The sequence below is a fragment of the Oreochromis aureus genome, linkage group 12 (genome assembly GCF_013358895.1).
Source record: "Oreochromis aureus strain Israel breed Guangdong linkage group 12, ZZ_aureus, whole genome shotgun sequence".
In the NCBI taxonomy this organism is placed as follows: domain Eukaryota; kingdom Metazoa; phylum Chordata; class Actinopteri; order Cichliformes; family Cichlidae; genus Oreochromis; species Oreochromis aureus.
This window is the reverse complement of record NC_052953.1, coordinates 29,839,266-29,851,364: the sequence shown is the minus strand read 5'-3', so window position 1 is coordinate 29,851,364 and position 12,099 is coordinate 29,839,266. Positions and strand designations below refer to the sequence as shown.

At 45.5% G+C, this 12,099-nt stretch overlaps 1 protein-coding gene across 9 annotated transcripts in view; it reads right to left on the bottom strand.

Annotated features, from left to right (window-relative positions):
* Nucleotides 1–454: 454 nt before the first annotated feature.
* Nucleotides 455–12,099, bottom strand: part of fbrsl1 (fibrosin-like 1) — a 276,987-nt gene continuing 265,342 nt past the window's right edge. For 5 of the 9 annotated variants that reach the window (XM_039620495.1, XM_039620497.1, XM_031743650.2 and 2 more), the window contains 10 exons: nt 9,935–9,985; nt 9,631–9,726; nt 7,968–8,039; nt 7,762–7,791; nt 7,391–7,462; nt 6,580–6,712; nt 5,799–5,882; nt 4,499–4,582; nt 3,413–3,671; nt 455–2,958 (listed from right to left, as the gene is read on the bottom strand). In XM_039620495.1, coding sequence (XP_039476429.1) covers nt 1,662–2,958; nt 3,413–3,671; nt 4,499–4,582; nt 5,799–5,882; nt 6,580–6,712; nt 7,391–7,462; nt 7,762–7,791; nt 7,968–8,039; nt 9,631–9,726; nt 9,935–9,985 — 2,178 coding nt within the window. In that variant the 3' untranslated portion in view covers nt 455–1,661. The remainder of the gene's footprint in view (nt 2,959–3,412; nt 3,672–4,498; nt 4,583–5,798; nt 5,883–6,579; nt 6,713–7,390; nt 7,463–7,761; nt 7,792–7,967; nt 8,040–9,630; nt 9,727–9,934; nt 9,986–12,099) is intronic. The other 4 variants (XM_039620496.1, XM_039620498.1, XM_039620499.1 and 1 more) reach the window with 4 other exon arrangements.

Genomic DNA, 12,099 nt, shown 5'->3' with positions numbered 1-12,099 from the left:
CTGATAGCCTGCCTCCCAGGCATTGCTCCTCTTAATGAGTCCAGACCACGGGTCAATATGCCGCTGGGCTGCCAGTCAATACCGGTTACCTGCAACACAAACACTCAAAACCTGCTTTCATACAAAATCAATGTTCTATTAGTCCCTCCCTGTATTGCCTTGGCCCAATCTCATCGATCCCTATGAAGAGCTCTGCAGCCCATGTATGACAGATTACGGTCAAATGATCTGATGGCTTAGGCTACTCTGCCAGCCAAGTCAGTTGGCTTTATGATTTTAAAGTAATAGCTTGGTATCAGATGAGTAAATGCTCTAAATGCTAGAAACTAAGGCATCGCTGGCAAACCTATCAACCTCACATACACATACCACTCTGTAGGTCCGGCTCACAGACAAATTCACAGCTGGCAGTCGGCGCCGACGTCAAGCACCAGAATTAAAGATGAGCAGGAAATGTTTGACATTAGGTCCAAACTTTATTCCGTACGTTTTAAACCATGAATGTTCATTTTCATTTTTTTTTTTGCACGCCTAAAACTCTACTTGTTTTGTATACAAGAGTCTAAGAAAAACAACTGCACAACACCACAAGGTTGACAGAGAGAGTCCTTTTGTCGCCCACTAAAAAGTGTCCTCATTTTTCTATCTGGGGCTGGTCCAGTTTGTGACTTGGAAGTCTTTGAATTATTTAGTCGTTATTTCATTTGTAAATATAAACAGGTGTTAAATCCAGGTTGCTCTCAGTATCACTGGTATCGTCTTTTCCCTCCAGGTGATTTCTTCTGCAGGGTGCTGTGTGCTGCTTTGCATAGATTGCAGATGATCCGTTTAGGCCTCCTTACAACACCCTCCCTTCGTACTTCCCGTCCGTCGGCCACACTTGTCTCTCTCCGCAATATTCAGCAGGCAGGTGATTTCCCCGTGTTTCGTTTTGATTTTGTTTTTCTAGAAATGGTTAAAAAGCCTAATAAATTTACATGGTAAACTTGCAGCGAAGGAATAGCAACAAGTTATTTACATCTGTTTTCTTTACAGAGACTCAACAAAGACCTCATAATATATATTTATCTGCATATCTCAAAGGCAAAACAAATGAACAGAACAAATCGGTAATGTAGCATTGTACATTGTCATCACTGAGGATATCCTGGTACCATGAGGTTAAATTACTGAAACCAAAATCCAGTCTTTACAGTGGGTCATAAGGGATATGTCTCACAATCAACTGGGATAAATATTGTAAAAGGCGTGACTAATGCACAAAATACATAAAATTCATAGAAATGATATCTATACATGGAACAAGGATAGGAAATGTACAAACTCATTTGAGGACCTCTATTTTGCACAAAGTTGAAAAAAAGGTATTGGATTAATATATTAATAATTATCAAATATTTAAGTCGGCAATAAACATACACATATTTATGTTCTCTTTACCGACGCTATTCGACCTCCAGTCCACTAAAAATAAAGTCATGGCATGTGCTTAATTAGCCTTACACACCTTTAATTTGTACAATCATACCCTTTCCCTTAGGGACTTTTGCTCTTCTCTGGTGAAGAAGAGCAGTGCATTTTGTTTACAACAAGATTTCAGATTAGAGGAGCGGGGGCGTGTGAATGCGCCCTGTAAGACATTTTTGCACTTTTCCAAGAAGCTACCGAGCCTCTACCTCTTTGGGGTTACGTGATGGGGAGTAGTCCCGTGGGTCCTGGGTGGTTGTGAGGGGGGTAGTCCTCCGGGGCGAGGCTGGCCTGGCACTGCCAGCTGGCACAAGGGGTGGGGGTGCGCTAAGTGCGGCGGTAGGGGGTGTTCTGTTCAGAGGGCCATTGTGTCCTGTGGAGGGGCTGAGTCTGGGGTAGGGCATGCCGCCTAGGTGGGGCATGAAGGGGGGCATGTGTGGTAGATGGCCCTCCATTGGGGACTGGTGCAGCTGATGGAGCCGTGCTCTGTCCAGCTCCTCCCTCAGGTGGAGGCGCTCTCGCTCCTCGGCTTGCTGTCGCATTCTCTCGTGCTCCCTGCGTACCTCCAACAGGTGCTCGTGGTGGGAGTAGTCATGAGCCTCCCTTTCACGGTAGGCTCGCTCCTGTTCGTACATGCTGGGGAAACGATGCCCCGGCTCAGGCCTGAGCTGGAAGTCCATGCGACGTTGCAGATCCAGGCTGCGGTAGGCCTCTCTGAGCGGATCCCAAGGAAAGGCTGTGTGCGGCAGGCGCTCTCTTCCTGCAAGTGCTCCCATGAAGGGAGCCATGCGAGCCCGGTCTAGCACATTGAGGCTGCCCATCTGAGGCATGGCGCTCATGGAAAGAGGCAGAGAATGTGCCATGGGGACACCATGCAGGCCAGGTGCTGAGATGTCACTACCACGTGGTGAAGGAAGTGGGGGCTGCTGGGACAAAGGTGGATGGTGGTGGTGCGGGTTTCCCGGTTGGCTGACGGGAGTAGGAAGAGCTTGGGCTGGTGGCTGGGGGGCCGGCTCCGAACTAACCACCATGACCTCCTGCTCCTCCTTCCTCTCCTCCTTAATCTTCATGTCATTTTTCACCTTATGGAGGAGCTCTGCAGGTGGGGGCTCCTTCCTCTCGCTGTCCTTGAGCGTAGACAGAGGCCCGCCTGCCATCTTGATGCCCTGCTCATTGATCATTGTCTTAGAGTAGGGGGAAGGGGAACGCTGAGTGGGTTTGATGGAGTCTTCTGAGGGTCTTCTCTCTAGCATCTCCTTGCCCGGCGAGCGACTCTCCTTCACCTTCACATCAGCCAGTGCGGAAGACTCTCTGTGTCGCTCCAGCAGCTCCTTCTCTGCCTCGCGGACCCTGTCTACGCTGCCGCTGTGATGCCGACCTGAATCGCTCGAGTTCTGGCTGCTGGAGCGAATCAGGCTGCTGATCTGGTAGCTGACTGGTGCAGAGGCCGGAGACGAGCGGTTGGAGTGGCGGTTGCGATCCACAGAATCCCTGTAACGGCATAATGTAAGAGTTTTATTTTTGCCAGTAGGCAAATAAAATCTGCCTTATAATTCTCTTTTAAATCGTACAAGTTGCCATGCTCTTGTATCCCTCTGATGTTCTCTGTTTGACAGTAACCCCTTCATTCTGCTACCGTACCATTCATAGAAATGTTTCCAATTAATTTTTGACAAATAGCTTCTCTCGGCGCGTCGTGTCGTAGGCTCTTTTATAAGCGTGCCGGTTGTTCAATTTATTTCAGTTTCCATGGATACGACTTGTGACTACCTAGAAAAAAAACATTCACTTTTTTTCCTTTGCACTGGTCTGACTGATCAGCTTGTATGTATAATAATGCTGGTTTATCATAGTCGCTATTGAGGTCTTATTTCAGGAGTCGGTTTTTACATACTGGATGTGAGCAACACACAAAAACATACAACCAAAAGTTTGTTTAACCCACCGGTCTTTATCTTTCTCCTCTTTGCCGATTGACGAGTCTCTTTTCTCTCGCTCCCTCTCTCTTTCCCGTTCCCTCTCTCGCTCTCTCTCATGGCTGTTGGCGGAGCTGCTTCTCTCAGCATCTGCGGTTTTGGGCCACTGCGGCGGAGTGGGGAACGACGGCGGGGTTCGTCGAAGTCGGTTCCAGGTGTCGTGGTGGGGGCTGCCAAATGTGGGCAGCCCTCCCGGCCCCTCCTTGGTGCCAAACACGCTGTTGGACCCTGAAGGAAAGAAGCAGACAGGCGTGGGACCCACTGTAAGTTAATTGGGCACAAAACCTTCTTGAGGACACATAAGATGAGTAAGACTCAACAACAAAAGCTGCTTTTGTCTTTGTCTCTGGAGGTTCTCTCACTGAAGCACTGAAGCTGTTTGAAAGAGTTAGAGGTTAATGCCCCCCTCCCCCTTGAACTGGAGAAAAAAACCCTACTCATTTGCTTTTAGACTAAAGGTCTCCCCCCCCCCTCCCTTCCTTTTCTGCACCAGATGAACAGGAGAGACTCACTGCCCTCTGGAGATGATAGCTGTGAAAAGCCAAGGGGAACCTTAGCATTCCACGGCATGTCTATTCCAATCACATCCATTTTCACAACGGGGTGACCGATTTGGCACACAAAAATAGGAAGGATGAAGAGAAAGAGAGAAAGGCAAAGAGAAAGGATGCAAAGGGAAAAGAGAAAACCCTCCATGGTGGTGCAGAAGGGGCTTGTCAAATAATTAATAGACGAATTGCCACCAAACAGCAGACCTAAGAGTGCCTATTGGCAGCAACACAGCCAGATTAAAGCCAGGCTGTCAGGGACTTAGTTGGTAGATGAAGTGGAGGCAGGGAGGAGGTTTGCTGTGGTGTGCTGTACTGCCTTGTTGGGCCTCCCTGGGCTAGGGCTGTTTTGACACAGAAACTAGAGCTAAGTGTCTAGATTTTTTTCTCCCCTCCTGGCTCTCCCTGTGGTCTAACGCTGTCCTGCTCTATTCTCTTACTGGCCACAGGGGCCAGATTGAAGGGGGGAGCGGTGGAGGAGGAGGAGGAGAGGGGGCCAACGCTTACCAAGCGAGGGGTTGCCTAATCCTCCGAAGGCACTGCTTGAAAGGTTGCCGAGGCCGCCAAAGGAACTGGAGCGACTGAAAGGATCTGCAAAATGCCAAACAGGGATTAGCAAAAGGGGGGGTGGCTGGCTAGCAGTGCTCACCCCAACACCAACCCATTCCACTCGGCTTTTCTCTTACAAGCGAGCCGTGGTTTTCTAGCGCTGCGACCCTAGCTCTCTGCCTGGTAATCCTGCAGTAGCCAGGTTGCCTGGATGCTGGATTCACTGCCACTAACTGGAGTGGAGTGTCTCTGACCTGCTGGGGCTAGTGGAATAATGCTGCTTGGTGGGGAAATTAGTTTTGAGTTCTTGGAGCTGAGCTGGAAATGGATTGTGGTCGGACAAAACAATTAGGAGCTGTGAAAATTAACCTAGACAGAGCACAGTGATTTAACTGGCGAATCACTATCTGACAGACTCCATCAGTCACAGACTATAGCCTCCAAATTTACGGGGATAACACAAATATTTAGTCTGAGAAGTCACTCATTAACTAAGAATTTGCAGTCCCACTTTAAATCGGAAATAATCCATCAGGAAATGCACAACTTGCCAACCGATTAGGGTTCAAGGATTTTTAATTCTGGAGCTTGTTCACGTATTAGAAAAGACAACAATTGAGAAATCTCCTCTGCCTCACACATGAATTCCCATTTGTTGGCTAAATCTTCATCCTCAGTTTACCATGTTTTCATAGGCACAGAATGGACTGACACTTAAACAGTGTCTCAGTCCAAACGGAGGATGATGAATAAAAATGCAAACAACCGAATGCGCCAAAGAATCATACAGCACGAACGCCCCTTCATTATTCCCTTCTTCCTGGGTACGACGAAATCAGCTTGGCATGCTTATAGAAAATAGTGTCTTGTATGCTGCTGCACTGTGTATAGTTTGTCCGAACAAATGAGGGATGACAAATCGGTCTGGAGGCTGGAAACTACTTCCATGTTAATAAACCCGGACTCTGGAGTTATTTTCGACCGTATTATGAATTACACTGGCTGATTGCAGGGTGGCTACATTCAATATTATGGTAAAGTAAGAGGCAGTACTGCAGCTGGCTGTTGCTAACAGGATTGTACATTAACCTTGAAGTGAACCTGAGATCAAAAACTAGAAAAACCTGTGGTTCAAATTACACCCTGGTGGCTTTTAATGTATTTGAAACATGAGTGTAAGAAGGAGTGAGTGAGAGATTCATGTGTTGAAAGAGGAGATAAATGTATAAAAAAAAAGATAAACATGGGGGTTACTTACACTTACCTGCCAAATGGCTAGGAGGCAGGAATCCACTGGGGTGGGAGGGGGGGCCGTATGGAGACGGAGGAGGGTGTCCAGAGCCTATCGGGACAGAGAGGAGGAAATAGTGTTATTATCCATATCCGGCCAAGTCATCTGGTCGCTTGGGGAACAATCTTACACCAAACCAAACCCTTAAGTTAAACAAATGCATTTCTGCCACAGTATCACAAACTCTGATACAACGTGAACTAGATGAGCAAAGAGTTAGTGGAGTGATGCTACTAACTATATCAGCTGGTTTTATTGCAGCTGTTATTTGTTTGTGCGTGAGTCCGTACCAGCTTAGTGAGGTCAGCTCTTGAATGTACAACAAGCTGGCCTCTCTCACAAAACACTGCTACCATCACCCATATTTCATGAATTGTTAATGATAGAACCAATTACAGGAGTGCCTCTGACACACCGCTGCATAATTACCAGTCAAAGGCCGTTCTCTTCTCTGTTGCCCTCCAACACAGGGCAAATCAGTCAATTACCTAACTGAGAGCCATGCATATTCATAGACATATCTGACTCCCTTTACTGGCAAAACACTTGCTACCAAAGCACTATAATTATGTGAACATTGCACGAGAGGGAAAATAAAAAGTGTTTTTTCGACATGTAGTTATAAATGTTAATTTCCATAAAGGCAGTAATGACATTAGGAGGCTTGAAGTTTGAGTGTTTTCGATATGTTGCCTCGGTCTGGGAGGTGTACAGAGACATGCAGTAGGTATTTTAAGCCTTGACCAACCTGTGGAGGGGAAGAGGGGTCGTGCCAGATCGTGAGGGTACGGGAACCCTGGGAAGACTCCTGGTGCTGGAGGTCGACTAAACAGGTCCAGCTTCCCATTCATGTCAAGTTTGTGAGGGTCCAGCTGCATTTGCTGTAGAAAAGCAGAGAAAGAGACAAAGAAAATTAGGTCAGTACGCAACAGCACAAAACATTTCCAACAAGAGAGTGAGCGCGAGCGATTGCAGCTACACTGGAGGAGAGCTCAGAGAAGGACAGAGACTTTGACAATGGCTCCATGTTTTCAATTCTGACTAGCTGTGTTATAACAAATATATGTAAGCTGATTAGGGAAACAAAATCCTTGGCAACTGGGTTTTGGGCCCAAGAAAAGCCTGAGACACCCAGGGCCAGTGGCATTAGCAGAGGATCTCCATGGCAAGGCCACACCATCCTCTGTCAGTGAGAGGAGTAATTCGTATAAGCATTTCTGTTCTGTGTTCACATGTTGCTTCTGATACCGAGTGCTACTGTTAACATCTACCCCTTCTCTTATGGAGTCAGAGAGAACCATGCTTTACAGAAAACATATGTTTAAAGTGGAGCCTTCGTGTGTTGGGCTTTGCTTCTTTTAAAGCTTTCTGCCTCTTTCCAATCATGTGATCGTTCTACGTTTAGATCCAAACAAAAGATCCAACTCAGCTCAATCTGCTCTAGCATGTAGTGTTTTCTGTAAGTTAGTTATTTGGCCCGTTTTCCTTAACCAATATAGTGTATCTGGCTTTACATGAGAGCAAGATTCCTTAAAAACATTACTATCTGTCTCACGCACCTTCATTTTCTGCTGGTGGTGGTAGATCTGCCATGCGATCTGGACATGCACTGCACACCACTTGCCAGGTTTCTAAAAATTTAGAGAGAAACTGAGGTTAGCCTGCTGGCTTTGATATGGGGAGCTAAAAATTGATTCTGGCATAGAGCTTTTCTGGCCAAACTACAAAGTGGGAACTCATCAGAATTTGCAACCAGGCAACATATTAAGAATATCTAACCCCAATACAGACCTCAAAGCTAAGCGTAAATGCAGCCAAAACCCTGCATTTGCTTAATCGAGAATTGTTAAAGAATTTTAAGGTTTTAGACTTTGTGGCCTGGCCAGAGAGATGAAGCATTTAACAGAAAAAGGATAAGGCATCTACTTACCCTAACAGATGTCCTGAATGGATCTGTTATCTGTATGGATAAACAGATAATCATTATTACGAACAACAAAGACACATACTGCTAAATGTAAAACTGAAATGCATGAGAAGACATTTCTCTTTGAGACATATGTGCTGGATTATGTGTGGCTATCATCACAAGGAATATGAGCAGACTGGCTGCGATGCTATCGGTCTGATGCTTACCCGTGGATCCTTCTGCAGAAGTGTATGAGGCACTGCTCCAGGACGTGCTGCTACATCGATGGGATTGGATGCCTGACAGAGAAAGACAAAGACCAAATGATACATGGTGATCAACCACATCTGTAACATCTGCATAGGGAAAGAAAGAAACTAAACTTGGCACAACAATACAAAACAATTTGACCTCATATAATAATTCCCAAAGGGGGTCTCAGGCATCCTCAAGAGTGTCCTCTGTGGAACACTGTTAATTGCATTTTTTCCATTTATTTTTTTTAAATATCCCCTGAGAGAATGAATAAGATGACTGTAATCCCAGTTTTCATTTTTACTGCTAATGTACCCTTACACATATCCTCACATGCATTCTACTTTTATGGGACTAAACCTTATTCTTATGCTTTGTGTCAGTGTTGTTATGGAGATAGCATGAAAGCATGTAAAAAGAATTTCTTGCAAAACTACTCGAAGACCCTCCAGCATCTATTCTAACCCATATACTTAGCCGCACTATGGTCAGCTAATGCCTAAGTATTTGTACAGCTATAGCTGATGTAGGTAAAACTGCAATGATGCTTCCCAGAGTTCAGAGTTATGCCAGAGTAACACATCTCTAATCGTTTCATCTTCAAGTCAGCTTCAAGTCTGCAGAGCGCAAGATCCTAGATCAGCATTGTTCCTGGGGTTTTATGCTCCAGCAGGAAAGACATGTCGTTTCCCATGGCCTAACCAGACATGCACCTCCATAGAAATATAACTATACATCAGGTCAATGCAGCCCACAACTAGTATGATTTGCTTGTTCAGCATTATCGATTCATTCATGTTACTGGCTACTTTTTTGCCACATTTTTAAAATTTATCAGTGAATATAAAGGACTCACAAATGTCAGGAAATACCTGGAGGGAGAATCCTGAAACTATGGGAATGAACGTGATGGAAATTACAAAGAAGTGGAAAAACTAGAGGGACAAATATGTTTGCAATCCCCTCCCCCCCAAAAATAACCAAGAGGCCCAGCATTTTATTTGTTTCCATCACCTGGCACTGGATATAAAACACCAGGACAGGACTACATGGTAGTTAACACAATGCACCACATACAAGCATAAATGCCGCCAATGATTTCGGCCACTTGCGTAGGTTACACCGTAAGCACTACAAAAAGTCCCCGCAGAAGTCTAAATCAGGCCTTAATCTATTGCCTTATTAGAGATCGGGTGATTTTGCACGGTGACCAGGGTCGCCAGGCCCCACAAACAAACATACTTCCCAAGCTCTAGCCCCCCAAGCTCGTCTCCAAGAATACTTAGCAGAGGCTTTGGATGCATAAAACTGCGCTTTGAACCATCTGGAGGGGCCTTCCACAAAAGGGAACCTCCATCACTGAGCCCTCTGGGAATAGGGCCAGCGGATTTAGGCCAGCTTTGATTGGTGGCTTACTTCAGGTCACAGCCCCTGAGCATCTGCCAGACTCACACCCTCCCGCCCCTCGACATCCCCTGCATCTCCTCCCTTCTGCTCTTCTGGACGGGCAGACATCACGGTCCTATTTTTGGCCCGTTGTGACTAAGGCTAGGAGTCCACCTGCATTTTTAAATTTTTGTATTCCTTTTGCGCACTTATAAAGTGTGACAGTGGGTTAAGGGATGTGGGTCTGACCTTGGGCTGGAAGGCTCCTTGCAGCGAGCTGAAGGGTCCTGAGTGTGGGAGCAGCGGGGGCATGCCTGGCATGGGTGGGGGGTAGGAGGGGAAGAACTGGAAGGGGGAGGAAGGGGAAGATGGGAGACACAAAACAAAATCATACAGTCATACATACACGACTCAAGCATATATACACACACGAACACAAAGCCACCGGCACAATAAATGCTGTCAAGGCAACATTCAAATATGTCAAATATTTGATTTGCCATATGCAAATACTGTTAACACATTTAAATTAGTGCGAAAAAAAGAAACTTACATTTGAATGTCTGATGAATGGATTGTCCAGTTTGGGGGCATATTTGTCGAACTGGAACAGACAGAAAAGAAAAGAATTAGGAAACAAAAGTCCACATAATCATATACTCTAACAAAATCCCTCATACAACAGCCTTCTTTGGTAATAAGGTCTCATTATTTTTTCTTTTACATTACAAAGGCAAAAACACATGCTCAACATCTGTAACTGGTAACAAGCAGGGTTTGGTCCAGAATAACAAGCCCTGGGGTAAAGCAGCTGGCTTGAACTGGTCATGGGTTTACTTAAACAGCGTGGTCAGATAGGCAGTTAAATCACTAACAATACAACCGCTTAAGCACACTGCCAAGATGAAGACAGCCTGCATGATTTTTCAATTGAGCATACAGACATTGGGCGTGGAGGCCCAGCTTAGGAATCAGACAGTTTTAAGGCCAGACCAGTTGTTTCTAATCACTGGAAAATCTGAAGAAATGTGAATCTAATTGCTTTTGACTGCTGAGATTTTTTTGTGTGCAAAAAGCCCCAATGGTATATCTGGGAAGGAAGTACAAGAAGACATGTAACTTGTTTGCAGTGTTAGGAAACTGTACTTCAAAAGACTTGGAGCGAAAAGACAAAAAAGCAGGTCAGTCCGTAAAACCACGGAGGTCATATATGAAGCTGTGTGAACAGTCTGCCTTGTATGATAGAGACTGATTTAAGGAGATGGGATTTCAGCTGATTAAATGGTTGAAACCGACACCACCTCAGAATTGTGAGGAAACCGTTTCTGTGGCAGAACTTATGCCTATCAGAATAATTTTAGTTGGAATTTGCCAGATGAAAACAGTGCGGTTACATTTAAAATGTTTCCAATCATGCCCTGCGCACACACGAGAAAGTAGTCGGTAAGCTGAGACGGACAGGAGGGAGGGAGGAAGAGAGAGAAGGGAGCATGAATGAGGACTTTGTATGTCTGTTCGCGAGCCAATACCAGCTCTCTATTTTGAAAACGTCTAATTACAAGTGACAGTAACTTATTCCTATTCCGTAAATACACAAACCATTTGCAGGTACTTTTTGCGAGTGTTTTCTCAAAGCTCAGTTGGCAGGCACAGATGTTTTGGGTTTACATAAAATGGGAAAATGAACGGGTATGAATCAGATTTTCTGTGTGCACGCGTGCAGCGACAGGGGTGGCTGGGGGGGGGGTGTTTAGAGCTGGTAAAGCTGCTGGTGCAGATGCAGGGTTTGGGACACGGGGCCGTCTGGTGAAGCAGGTCCAATCACATCTGTGCGCAGAATGGTAATAACAGCGGCAATGGTGTCGGCGGCCCTGTTTGTGGGCGATAATGGCCCCGAATCAAAGACAGCCCATTGAGAGGAAACGCTGAGCCAGCTTCCGAGCTCATTAAACAGCTACTCTGCGTTTCTGAAGGCGCGGCCTGTTTAATGTCTGTCACTGGAGAGGGGATTTTGGCTTTATGGCCTTGTTAAAAAAAAACAAATAAAGAAAAAAAAAAAGTCTTGCCTTAAAATTTATGGAGGCTGTCACAGTTTTATAGTAAACCGCTTTGGCTAATTAACGCTTAATATTTCATCCTATAACAATTAAAAATATTTCTCGTCCAAAGACATGGCAGGAGCAAGGGGGCAGGCATTCACTGCTGCCATTTGGCAAGCCAGCTGCTCGAGGGCGTAGAACAATAAACAAATATAGAGGCTTCATAATTTCATTAATTACAGCCATTAGCCAAGGGCTGTTACATAGTCGAAATGACATGGGGCATCTAGAGAGCAGGAGGAAAAAAATGTGTGTGTGTGAGTGTGTGTGTGAGAGAGAGAGAAAGAGGATGCACAGCTGGGAAACACTTGGTCTAGCTTTTCATGGCAAAACAGTAAAAACAGCCACAACATCATCATTACTCTGCTTCTTTAAGCAAGCACTAAAGAGAAGAAAGCAATATTGCTACTGAGGGGTAGGAGGGAGGGAAAGGCATACGTTAAGTAAAAACAGCGAAAACGACAAAATACACAACAGTAACATTAACGTCAGTGTAAAATCCCACTGAAACGACACAGAAAGAGATGGTGGTGGTGGCGGTGGTGGTGGTGTTGGCGGGAGGGGGGTCACTTCTTTCATCTTCAAAGAGAGGATTGTGTAGCGCATAATTCCTTCCATG